At 43.1% G+C, this 13,228-nt stretch overlaps 1 protein-coding gene across 4 annotated transcripts in view; it reads left to right on the forward strand.

Moving 5' to 3' along the window:
* Positions 1-13,228, forward strand: part of BCL2 (BCL2 apoptosis regulator) — a 167,354-nt gene that overhangs the window by 82,343 nt on the left and 71,783 nt on the right. The window contains exon 3 of one of the 4 annotated variants that reach the window (XM_028102938.2): positions 4,805-7,026. The exons of 2 other annotated variants lie outside the window; for them this stretch is intronic. In XM_028102938.2, coding sequence (XP_027958739.2) covers positions 4,805-4,861 — 57 coding nt within the window. In that variant the 3' untranslated portion in view covers positions 4,862-7,026. Of the gene's footprint in view, positions 1-4,804; positions 7,027-13,228 lie in introns of those variants that run through there. One more of the 4 variants, XM_028102940.2, reaches the window with a different exon arrangement.

Raw genomic sequence — 13,228 nt, forward strand, 5'->3', positions numbered from 1 at the left:
ATTTTCTTTCCTGTTTCCTGTCTCTTTATCATTTTGCTCTTTTGGGGGCAATTTCTTAAACTTCAATTTCCAACCTGTCGATTGGGTTTTCTTTTTTGTTATTGTCTTAAATTTCCTCTTTTCATCTATAAATAGTTGTTTTTTTGTTTGTTTTTGGTTTTTTTTTTAGCATTTTGTTCTGTTTTCATGTGTATGACATTCTCTTAGCTTTCTGAGAAAAAAAATGTATTCTCTTTTGAAATTTTCTTCTTCCTTCATGATCTCTGTTTCCTCCCCATCACCTTTTCCTCTTTGTCTGTTTTGAACTCTGTTTTTCATGTAGACGCTCTCCTTGCATGTTTGGTAATCCTTGGCTGTCTGCCTTTATTCAAGAATGAAGAACTAATAAGCTTATTAGAAGCCCTGAGGATGTGTGAGGGGCTGGCTAACTTTGAGCATCCCTGTGGAATAATATGTTTATGCCATTTGTTGGGGAACTCCTAAAGTCAACCCCTAAAGATGGGAAATATCGGGGATAGTCAGAATCTCCAGAGAACACTCTTCCAAACTCTCACACGAAGGGTAAAGATCTTCCTGTGAGAGCTGAGAGCTTCAGGGAGGAATAGAGTGCAGGGGTCAGCATTTAGAATATGACTTTCTGTTTGTTTGCTGGACGGCATCCCACAATCCGGGAATCTTCTCTCCAGAGACAAACCTCCAGTTTCACCCATTGGGATAGAGTCTGCTGCCCAGTAGGATGGAGTTGAGGGGGGGGACCTGAGATCTGGAAATATAATTGGTTCTTAAAAAGCTTTCATTCCATTCTCCTTATTTTAGTCACTTCTCTCCTCTTCTCCCTCCCCAGTTCCAGACATAACTAGCGCTATCTGTTCCTGGACCTCTGGAGCATCTGCTGTTTGGCTCATAACGTTCCCTATTCCTGGTTTAGAATTCAGCATCCTTTGATCTGCTAGTTCTATTGCTGTTTGTCCATCTGTTTTCCATCTTCCAAAATCTTGTTACTATTATTTCTTCACCTGTTCTCCTTACCCTTGTGGGTTTATGTCTTTTAAATAGTTGTTTTCCCTAGTTTTAGTGAGATTCATGTGAGACCAACATTAGACCTGTGTTTTCAATTCTCCACTTTTATTTAGAAGTCCTTTGTTACCTTTTAGTTGATTTCCTCAAATCTATTCTTCTAGTTCACTAGTTCTATATTTGCATTATTCTACTATCTAACTTTTCTACTGAGTTACTTTTTTTAGTAACATATAATGTATTATTTGTTTCAGGAGTACAGATCTGTGATTCATCAGTCTTACACAATTCACAGCACTCACCATAGCACCTACCCTCCCCAATGTCTATCACCCAGCCACCCCATCCCTCCCACCCCCCTCCCCTCCAGCAACCCTCAGTTTGTTTCCTGAGGTTAAGAGTCTCTTATGGTTTGTCTCCCTCTCTGATTTCATCCTGTTTGATTTGCCTTCCCTTCCCCTATGATCATCTGTCTTGTTTCTCAAATTCCACTGAGTTATTTTTAAGAGTTTTATTTTTTTATTGTATTTTGCTTTGTTTTTTTTCAAATCTGCCTATTTTCTTTTCCATTTACTCTTATTTCATTCTGGTTTTATCTTATATGACTTTAATAATTATAAGCAATCTTATTTTGTAATCCACTTCAGATTCTAGTATTTTTCCAGTTCTTAGGATTTTAGTTTTTCAAAATTTCCCTTTATGACTATCCCTCATGGTAGTTTATTTCCGTGTGTGTGTGTGTGTGTGTGTGTGTGTGTGTGTGTGTGTGTGTGTTTGGCAAGTTCATCTCACACAGATTTCTTTTCTATGGGAATCTTGTGTCCTGAGTTGTGACATTGTCCCTACATGGTGGCCACATACTTGTTTTTTCTGGAGATCTAAGGAATTTCAGTGGTCCTATAATTGTGTGTATGTTCATTTCTCATCATGGGACTCCTACACTTAGATGTATAGATAGTGTAAATTCTGGTCCTATAACTGAATATCGTTCATGTTTAGGGCTTTGATTTTGTCAAGGTGTCCTAAGTTCTGAATATAAGGCAATTATCTGCCCTTTATCTTTGGCCTAAAGGGCAGAGTGCTTTTAGTTTCTTTTTCATGGATAAGGTGACTTGTTAAGGCTTTGAGATTTATGAACGGGGCTCAGTTCTAACCACCCCCCACCATGCCCCTTCATGAGCATTAGAATCTAATCACAATCCCCAGATTTCTAGGAGCATTTGTGTAAATCTGAAACTCTCTTTGGGTGTCATGGAGTCAACTTTTTGTTAAAGCTCTGGTTTCAATTTTTTTTTTAACATTTTATTTATTTAAGAGAGACAGAGAGGGAGAGAGAGAGAGGAGCAGAGGGAGAGGGACAAGCAGACTCTGCACTGAGCATGGAGCCCAATGCAGGGCTGGATCGCACAACCCACAATCAAGAGTTGGATGCCGGGCTGACTGAGCCACCCAGGTGCCCCTCTGGTTTCAATTTTTATCTTCATTCCTGTATCCTGTGCTTCTTTCCCTTCCTTCCTTTTTTTCCTAGCTCGGCTCTGTGATGTTTTATTGAGAATTTCACATCTTTGTAGTGGGAAGAGACCCACAGGATTAGCCCAATGTTTGCCATTTTGCTGAAATTAACACTCACATCCACTATTGAGCTAAACCTAGAGCATACTAAACAAAAGCTAGAGTCAAATGTAGAGGTTCATGGATCGCCAGAGATCGAAAGATTCTTAGAGACTACTTCACCCAACCCTAGCATTTTATTTAAGGAAACTTGGGCCCAAAACTAATGAAACCGCTTGCCCACAGACACTTGGCCAGTTAGTGAAAAGGCTGGGGATAGAGCTCAAAGGGTGGCCACTTTTTTGCTCACCACATCACAGAGAGGAGCACTGTCATCTAGCAGCTAGCACTTGTCTGGTTTCAAGACACCTCAATCTGATGATTGTGACTTAAATCACTGTAAGATTTTGGGAAATCCACATAGACCCTTGCGTTTCTCCTGTCTTGTTTTTATCTTCTGGAATGGAAAGTAATAATGCTTGTAGGATCACTCAGGTCATTTATTCCTATCCCAATTTTGTTTTCTACTTTTATTTTTTCAGAGAACAATATCTTTTTCTCTCTTTTTTTCTTTTTCTTTCCTTTGGGGCCCAGTTCAGGTTTCCATCATCTTCCAGAAACCTTCCCTGAAGTCTGAAGCCCAGAGAGGGTTTTCCTCTTCTCTGACTCCTTTTAAAATTGTCATTTGAACTTCACAATTGGTACCATATTATGAATATTTCTGACCCTGTTTAATTACTGGATATGTATGTACTTTCCCCAGCTAAGTTGTAATGGCTAGTTTGTAGAAATCATACTTATGCATCTTTACCATTTCCCAAAGTGGTTTTCTTGATTAATTGAAGAGGAAACAACTTAGAGGAAATAGGAAAAACTGAGATAGAGCCTGGGCTTTGTGTCAGGAAGCCTGGATCCTGCCCCTTTTCTCAGCATCAGCTCCCTGTATTTGAGCAAACTGTCTTCCCTTGTACGGACAGGCCACAGAAGTCCAACAGTACACTCATAATAGAGTGGTCATGTAATTTATCATTCAAACTGCAAAGTTATGAGAATAAGGGGGCACTATTAATAATTTTACAAGGACAACAGGTGTAAAGCAGGATGCTCCCTGACAAGCTGAGACACATGGTCACCTTATGTCATAGATCACCTTGGGCTCTTCAGAAAAATTTGCAGAGCTGTTATCAAAATACCAGTCTTCAAACCCGAAATTATCATCCCTTAATGAAAGTTTTCATCTATTAGCACAACTTCATAGGTAATAAAACTTTTAGTTTTCCCAGACTTGTTTTCTCAGCTACTTTCATGGCTTTAAATGCTCATTATAACTGAAGTTAACATAAATTATGGGGTTTGAGACTCAGTACTGCTAAGAGACGAATGCCTTTATTTTCCATATCAATCCACTCTCTGTCCCAGAAGGAAAGAACGCCCCTGATTTCCAGAGTTGTGAGCCTTCTTGGGTGCTCTTTGAAGCATAGGATCTTACCTCTGCTATATCCAGTGATGGAGGGAAGTGCTGTGAATGATTGCTGATCCACAAGAGTGGACACATCTTCAAATAATGGTGTGTTTGGTGGCTTAGCATAGTAAGGTGAGTAGGTCTTTTAAAAAGATGCATTATAAAAGCACCATGGCTCACTAACTAGCTTGCTTCTACAGCTCCTGCTATAGTTCTCTGTACATAGTAGGTACCTCATAAAGGTTTGTTAGCTTGAAATTCTGAGAAACACTTGGAAGACAGCGGTAGCTAAGTAAACTCACTTACCAGTGCTAGTAATTTCATTACTGCCTATGCTTAGGGAGTACTGGCATGGTTGGGGCATGGTGTTGGAATGCAAAGAAAAACAGATACTATCTCTACCCTCCAGTATTTTATGATCTAGAGGCAGCTTCAGAGCATAAACAACTAAGTCTAAGAAATTTCAGGAGAAAGACCAATCAATTTTGACCTGGGGGAGTTAAGTGGCATTTGAGCTAGGTCTGAAAAGTAGGATTTTTTCCTAGGTCAGAGAGGGGAGAAGGCCATTTCACACAGTGGGAATAGCATGAACAAAAACCCATAAGAAGACGATTGCTTAGTATGTTTGGGGAATCAGAAGAAACCTAACGTGTTTGGAAGATAAGCTTTAATAGGTGGTGGGATGTGAAAGGCAGCAGTCCCTTAATGTCAAACTTGGGAACTCAGGTTTTATTATGGAGACAATGGGAATCACGTAGTTTTGTGTCTGTGCAGGGCTGTCAACTGACCCACGTATGGAATGATAACCTGGTGGCAGGAGACCAGTTGTGAAGAGGCTCTTGTGTCTGGGAGAGAGATAAAGACAGAAGGATAAAAAGAAGGAGCCAGATTCGAGATACAGAGCTGGCAGTTGGTTGGATGTTGGGCTGAGGAGGAGGAGGAGGAGGGAAGAACCAAGCGCAGCACCCGGGAACTGAGTAGGTGATGACGCCGTGAAAAGACCCTGAAAAGCCAGAGGGGAGCAGAGTTGGTAGATCTTTCTGGAGAGGTTTGTGAGGAGATGAAGTGAGATAGTGCATGCAGAAACCTTCAACAGTTGCTTTGCATAAAGGAGGTGTTTAATAAACACTAAATTAAAAGAAGGAGGGTAGGAAGGGAAGAAAGGAGGGAGGGAACTTCTGTCTCCACACTGTACCACAACAGGGAAGACGTTTCGGATGTTGGGAGATCCAGCAGGAATCATTCGTTGGGGCTGTGTTCCTGTCAACGCACTTGCTAATTATTTCATGTCAGTTGGGTATATAGACCAGGAGAGAGCTCAGAAAAAGTAAAAGACCAGAATTTGCTGGGGCCAGACAGAGGAGAGGTGAGCTTCGAGCCAAACTTGGAGGAAGAGAGAGAATTGGAGTGATGAAGAGGACCTGCGGAGACAGAGGGAAGCAAGAAGGCAGACTTGAACACGCCAACCATACAGGGAGCGAGAAAGGTGCTGGTTGACATTGGAGGGAGTGTCCACATGTGGAGAAATGTCACTGGGTGAGCTGTGGGGGCGTTGTCTGGAGGAGGATGTTGCTTACTTTCTGATGAGCCTATCCTGAAATTCGGTCAGGAGAACCCTGTTCTTGTAATAACCAGCCCTATTCCTCCTAAATTCTTTCTGACCGTTTGGACTAAGAGCAAGAAACCAAGAAATCAAGTCACAGGGACTTTTTCTGGGGAGCCATTTCAGGATAACTCAATCAATCCCTTTGTTGGAAGTACTGGCCAGTACTTTGTCTTACAAAATGACTTTTGGTTTCTTGGCCTCGGTCTTTGATTATCGCATAAACATTTTAGTTTCATGATTACACTGTTTTCAGAGGGTAATGCATGGAGTGCGGTCCTAAAATTGTTTGCCTTCAGTTCTATCACATCTGTTTCAGGAATGCCAGAAAACAGAAACACTGTTTACTTAGTCAATTGCCTCAATTAGAGCACCTGAGAGAGAGAATGTATAAAATCTGGCAGTTGGCATGACGTCTCATCGTGAATCAGAAAATCCTGAAGCGGGAAGTTCTTGAGAGGCCTTCCTTCTGCCACCTTCTTCAGCCTGGTGCCACCATCCCTCTCCTGAACGCTTCTCCTGAAGGGGAGTTCCCAGAATGTGCCAACTTCTAGGAAAAGGCAAACCACAGTTGAAGAAAAACGTTCAAGTTAACTTCTCCTAACACTGGTTCCACAGTTGTTATGTTGGCCACTGTATCAAATGAATGCAACCCAGAAGTTACCTGGGAATATTTTTATTTGATCTATAGAATCCCCTTGTCTGTTTGAGGCAATGCTTGTCAATGACGTATTTCTTTTTTGTGTGGAGAAAGGCTTTTAATGTCATCTCCTCATGTAATTTCTCTTCATCTTCGTCTTCATCACCATAGACTTATTTTGTCTTTTCCTTTGGGTATCATGCCTTCTCTTGATATGGGTTCCACAAAATGGCTGCAGTCAGAGATTTGATATTAAAAATGGGCCAGTCTCAAAAACAATGACAGTTCTCTGTAATTTTGATCAAATCACCTGACTTGGACATTTGGCTGGGTGGCTGTGGGCATTCATATAAAACTTCACGAAGTGCCACTGAAACCTAGCTGTTCATCCTCGGCAGCGTTTCACTCATCCATCCCTTTATTTAGAAAACATCCGAGGCCTACTCTTTCCACCATTTCCTCTTTATTTGGGGCCACTAACAACCCCACAGTGACACCCCTGCTTCGTAAATAGGTTTTAACCTCTGCCTCCAGGGGCCGCTGCCTAATATCCTAAAACCATAATTCTTTTAAATAATATATTGTTTTAGGGGTACCTGGGTGGCTCAGACGTTAAGCATCTGCCTTCGGCTCAGGTCATGATCCCAGGGTCCTGGGATCGAGCCCCACATCGGGCTCCCTGCTCCGTGGGAAGCCTGCTTCTCCCTCTCCCACTCCCCCTGCTTGTGTTCCCTCTCTCGCTGTGTCTTTCTCTGTCAAATAAATAAATAAAACCTTTGAAAAATAATAATAATGTATTGTTTTGATTATGGTGTGTTTTTTGCAGAAAATTGGGAAAATAGAGAAAAGCAAAAAGAAGGGAAACAAATCACTCATAATCCACCACCACCAAAAAACCCCAGCCTATTGTTAATCCGTTGGTACACATCCTAAAGTTGTTCTTCTGTCTTTGCCCAGCACTGAGAAGCTTCCCAGTGTGGCCCCAGCTCGACGCTAACAACCTTCCCTGTCTGCTTGCTTTTGCTCTGGGGACCTATACAGCCTTGCATGGGACGTTTTCATATGTCCCCTTCACTGATATTTTTTTTTCTGATTCTATAAATAATACATGTGGTTGTAAATATTTTTTTAAATACATATAAGGAATAAAGTAAGATTTCTCTTTTAAAACATCTCAACCTCCTGCAGTAAAAAACATTGATATTTTGCAGACCATCCCATCATCATCAGTTCACCTCCGTGTGCCTGAGTGCACACACATGATTTCCTATAAATGAGATCATAGCATCCATGTGGTTTTTATGGTTGACATCTTTCATTTTCACTTATTACTTCCCTCCCACTTCCTTTCATCCCTCCACCCCTAATCCCTCTCCCCTGTGTTGCCAGTGTTATCAACCTTGCATATATCCTTCTATGCTTTACTCCACGCTCATGTCATTATATCAAACATGAGAGAGATAGTCACACATACCTGTTGTGATTCTTGTCATTGCTTTATAAAAATCAGATCATATCATATGTCCTCCCTGCATCTTGCTTTTTCCTCACTTAAAAATGATATGTTGTTTAAATCCCTCCATTCTTTCTTTTTCTTTTTTTCTTTTTTTCATTAGAGAGAGAGGAGGGGCAGAGGAAGAGGGAGAGAGAAATTCTTAAGCAGGCTCCACACCCAGTGCGGAGCCCAGTGCAGGGCTCGATCTCACAACCCTGAGATCATGATCTGAGCTGAAGTCAAGAGTCAGACGCTCAGCCGACTAAGCCACCCAGGAGCCCCACATTGTTTCTTTTTCATGACTGCATATTACTCCTTGGTTGTCTGTAGCATGGCTTAGTAAATGATTCTATTATAAACAACACTGTAGTGAACATCCCTTTGTTCATGTAGGCATGGATACGGCTTCATCAATGGGCAGTGTTTTTAAATTCGGGTAGGTATTTTCAGATTGCTTTCTAAATGGCACAGAAATATCTTTTCCCACCAGCAGTGTATGAAAGTACTTTTTTCTGTATCCTTCTATGTGGCTATGACGTTGTCACCACCAAGGGGCAGTGCCTTTAAATTGCAGGAAAGGATGACGGGCAGCATCCCTTCGAAATCTCAAACTTCAAATCAAAAGGGGCCATAATTAAAACCATCACAGTGATATGTATAGAAAAGAATTCATTAAGAGGAGATCATGGTTTACTAGAGTTGGGTTTTGGGGAACTAATATTTGTAGAAATGAACCCTATGGCCTGAAGTGTTATTTTATTTTTAGGATGATTTTTTTTTTTTAACCTAGCATGGCAGCTAGAAATATCCCTCTTGGCTTTAATTTGCTTCTTTACAGTTTTTGTCAGAACTCAAAAGGTAAAACATGTCACACTCAACTTTTGAACTTTGAGTCAACCTTGAAACTATGCAGATGGATGTATGTCAAGGTGAGATCTGGTGAAAGTTTCCATGAACATGGTTTATATTTTAAATGCTTTTAAAATAACTGTCACTGTGGCATTAGAAGCAGGTGGAAGGGCTGTATCTCACAGACCATCTCCTGAGCTGTGCAGGGATGTTTGTCTCCCCTCCTTTTGTCCAAGATAGCAACACAGTCCCATTCTGTCCCTCCTCACTGCCTTTCTGCCTCTAAGTCATGGACTGTCTGGTTCTTTCTGTCCTCATCCTAGCTACAAGATCTGCCACCACTTCTCTTGTCCTTCTTTGTTCCTTCTGCCCCTCTCCCTTCCATTTCTCCCACATTTCTCAGCTTTCCCACAAAGAGGCTTGGCTTTTGCAGCTGTTGCCAACCATTGAGATTGCATTTTTGGACCAGCAAGCCTGCCCTCCCACATCATTTTGGGTGCAGCCTCAAGGCCATTGGCCTCTCTTAGCTGCTTTCATCCCTAATTTTTCTGTTGATAGACTCTCCACCTGAAACAGGTGCTTTTCCCATCCCCCTTTAACTTTTTTTTTTTTTATCTGACATCATTTGGGAACCCTGAGTCCCTACGGGCCTGAGGCTTCCCTTTACTTTGAGGTAGAAATAGATTTTATCTCTGAGAGAGTTCTGACCAGCCTGTTCTATTGGCTGTTGGTGTCCTACCAAGAATGTTGGCTGTTGGTGTCCTAACAAGTAAAGAACCTTTGGATTATTATGGATTGTTAGAACTGTGTGGAGAACAAATGAGGTAATCTAGAATATTGTTTCATTGTTCTTCAATGAATGTTCTCAGTGTCAGGGAAAGTCGTGAGTAGGATTCTGGTCTTAACTCCTTAATGCTGAATTTGCTCACGTTTGTAGGTTAGACAAAGCCTAAACATTATTTTGAGATAGTGTGTGTGTGTGTGTGTGTGTGTGTGTGTGTGTGTGGTTTAATATGTACAACTTGTCTGAACACAGTAGCTCTGTGGTTTATCTTTTACTGAGAATTGCTTTTTTTTTCTTTTCTAAGAAAATGCCAGTTTTCTAAACTAAAGTCTTTCTTGTGAGCGCATCAGCAGTGAGGGATGTTGTGTGAGGACGTGTTGGTGATAATAAGATCAAATAATCGCCCGATTTAGGTGCTTTTAACACAAATCATCTTGACTAAAATAGTATTAAGCATGTGATGCTGGCATGTGACATTTGAATATTGGCCAAGGAAAGCACTCAGGTCACTACGAATGGCTGCAAGAGTGCGAGATTTTCCTGTTTTACTGTTTTTTCATACATTTTTGTTTGAGAATCTGAAACCAACCTTTATAGTTTGTGGAGGGAAAGTGACATGGACAGTCAGCATGAATCTATTTACCTGCTTTTCCCTCTTGTGGCTCATAAGAATTCAGGTCCCTTAGTCCTAATCTAGAGCAATGTATAAATTAGGGGACATGCATCTTAACAACTTTGAAATTTCTAGATGTTCTTTCTCTCTGACACCCCCTTCCCACAAGTCGTTTCCATATTTTTTCATCCTTTATGTAAAGGTAGCAATCTATATTTGACAAGGCTTAGAATTCACACCTAAGATACCTGGGTCCCACTTGCACCTTATGGCCACTTCTCACTGTGAGAGTCCCAGTTAGCCTTGGTTTTCAAATCTCTAAAATGGGACACCCTGCCTCACGTGGCTGTTAAAGGCACCATAACTTCCTGCCTTTCCTTCTTTCCTTTGGAGAAACTCAGAATTTTCAAAACTATCAAATGCAGTATTTTTAGGGTCACTTAGAAGTTGCCCCTAACAAGAGAAGACAACTGGAAATGCCATATTCTATTACCATATTTGTTAAAATCTGCCCCCCTCCACGGAGCAAACCAGTGACATTTCTGATAAAACCTGATCGCATCCTGATAAAGCCTGTGCCAGGAGCAGGACAACCGTAGATGATATGTCCCGGACCTTCCATGATTTCAGACCTTCACTCTGGCACCTCTGGGGAAGGGCCTTTTCACAGTGTGGCTCTGCTGTGTTGGCAAATGCTCCCTTAGCTGTGGACAGACAGAGATCACAGCCAAGTTAGAATAATGCCAGATGCCGTGACATATTATATTCGGAAGAAAAAGAACTACATGTCAGCAGCATCTTTTTGTCAAGTACCTGTTTCACTGCACGTGTCTGAAGGACTGAAAATGAGGCCAGACTCCCTAAAACAAAATGTAGAAAGTCAGGAGCTTCCAAAACTACAGAGCTCTACCTATGGGAATTCGCTACGGATTAATAGTGACCACTAATGGACTCTTGTGGGCTGAGACTCTTGTGGGCTCAGAAAACCAGAACATCTTCATGTTTGAGTCAAGAGAACACAAGAGCAGCCAGCCCTCAAGAGACAGTTTTCGGAAGGCTCCGGGAAGATGGGAAGAAACAAGAGGCCATGGATGATGAGTAGCCACAGTGAGAACAGAGCAGCCTACGAGGTAGGGCTCGACGTTCAGGGTGCAGTGTATTGGAGTCGACGAGAAGGGCAGGAGATTTGGAACTGAGTGAGAGGACAGTCTAGATCCCCAGTGGGGATCCAGCGTGTGGGTGACGGGGACCAGCAGGAGGGCCCGGATCTTCAGGATCAGGCTGAGCGAGAAGCCACTGGATTTCTTTTTTTTTTTTTTTTAAAGATTTTATTTTTATTTATTCATAAGAGACAGAGAGAGAGAAGCAGAGGGAGAAGCAGGCTCCCCACCGAGCAGGGAGCCCAATGCGGGACTCGATCCCAGGACCCTGGGATCATGACCTGAGCCAAAGGCAGACACTTAACCATCTGAGCCACCCAGGCACCCGCCACTGGATTTCTTTAGCGGAGTCCTGCAGGAGGGGATTGGCAAGAAGATATAAAACCTACAGCGCTGTGTGAGTGGCAGGCGGGAAATGAATTGACAGGAAGGTGGAGCGTCATGGGCAAGATAAGCTCATTCTGAGACACGACCGAACTAAAACCAGAGAAAATATTCTCTTAATCCAGTGTCTTTCGTTCGTTACAAGTTCAGCATCTTTGTATGTCATTCACAAAAGAGCCAAATGCATTTAAATTTATATATTTGCTCACAGAATTGTGGTTAGAAACTCGTTGCTGATGGGAATGTTACGAATTAAGGGAGTGTGACCCGAATAACATAGGAACAGTGGGAGCACCACTTGAAGCCGTTGGTAAGGTAATAAAGACTCAGCGCTAACCTTACAGTCGCTATTTTGTAAAGAATAAAGGATCATTCTGTCTTGGGCCTGAAGTCCGCGCTGCCCCTGCCCCAGGCCTCCCCCACGAAGGCCTCCAGGAATCGCCACCTGGGCATTCACCCTCTGTCCCCTCAACCTCTGTCCTCCCGTTGAGTGACGAGTCCAGGCCTTTCCAGGGGTCCCCAGCCTTCCCTCACCTTCCAGAATCTTCACCATCTCCCCTTCACCGCCTCCAAGTGTGTTCCGGGCTCCCAGTGCTGGAAACGATTGCCTTCCATCCTGCTGCCCGTCTGGACTGCTGCCAGCCTCCTGCCAGTGTTTTAAGCTCCTGCAAAGCTGCGCGGTCTTGGAGTTCTTCTCCTCACTCCCCGTCCCTGCTCCCCGCCCTCCGGAGAGCGGGGCTTCCGGGAAATGCAGACCTCAGCCCCAGGGCGGGCTGGGTTTCTTCTCTCCGGTTTCTCCCTCTTTGAGATCTCATGGACTCCCTCTAAACCTTTCAACTTGGATGCAAGGTGTTCCAAAACCCCCACCTCCAGACCTGACAGGTCTCCCGTTTTCATTCCAGATTTCCAGCTCTCTGCTGGTTACAGCTACTGGGATAACCCTCTGCCGTTTAGAACCTTGCTCCGCCTCTTCCTCCCCCAAACCTTAGTCTCCGGTAATGGGGGCACCTCGTCCTACCCCACATCTACTCATGTTTGGTTCCATCTTACTACTTTCTTCTGTGTCTGTAATCTCACTGATCTCTCGTCTCCTCCATTTCAAACTCTTGTCCTCATGGTGTTCTAGAAGTGAAAATGGATGGGCAGTCTACCACATCCTTACTGGATCTGTATGATCAGAAGAGGTCTAGGTCAAGGGAATGTAAGTCTAACTTGAATCATAAAAACAGAGAGTGTCGTGGCCCCTTGGTCAACTCCGAGACTTGAGCCAATTTGCAGACCCAGAACCCTCAACTGCGGGGGAGGCTAAGTCCCCCATTACACTGCCAAAAATTTATATTGTTAATTTTTCTCCCAGCCTTCCCCAAAGGGTCCTACAGCCTTTGATCAGAGTGTGCCCTGGAGAAAAGAAAATAAATCAGACCTTTTGAGGATTTTTGGACACTCGTTCTCAAAGGACACGAATTCCAGGAGACCCAAAGCATTGCTGTGGGCCACCAGTCTGAGGTCAGGAGATCCCTGTGGCTTGAGCTCCTTGGATTGGTCCCCACAGCACTTTGTGCAGGTGCAGGGGGCTCGCTGTGCAGGTCCGCCGTCCTCCCTCGCCTCGGCACGGCCAAAATACCTCTGCAACCTTTATATTCCCTGGCTCCAAACTTCCACGGGTGCCC

The sequence above is a fragment of the Eumetopias jubatus genome, unplaced genomic scaffold, assembly GCF_037043125.1.
Source record: "Eumetopias jubatus isolate StellerSeaLion01/CBP00866 unplaced genomic scaffold, mEumJub1_p1.0 scaffold_16, whole genome shotgun sequence".
Classification (NCBI taxonomy): Eukaryota; Metazoa; Chordata; class Mammalia; order Carnivora; family Otariidae; genus Eumetopias; species Eumetopias jubatus.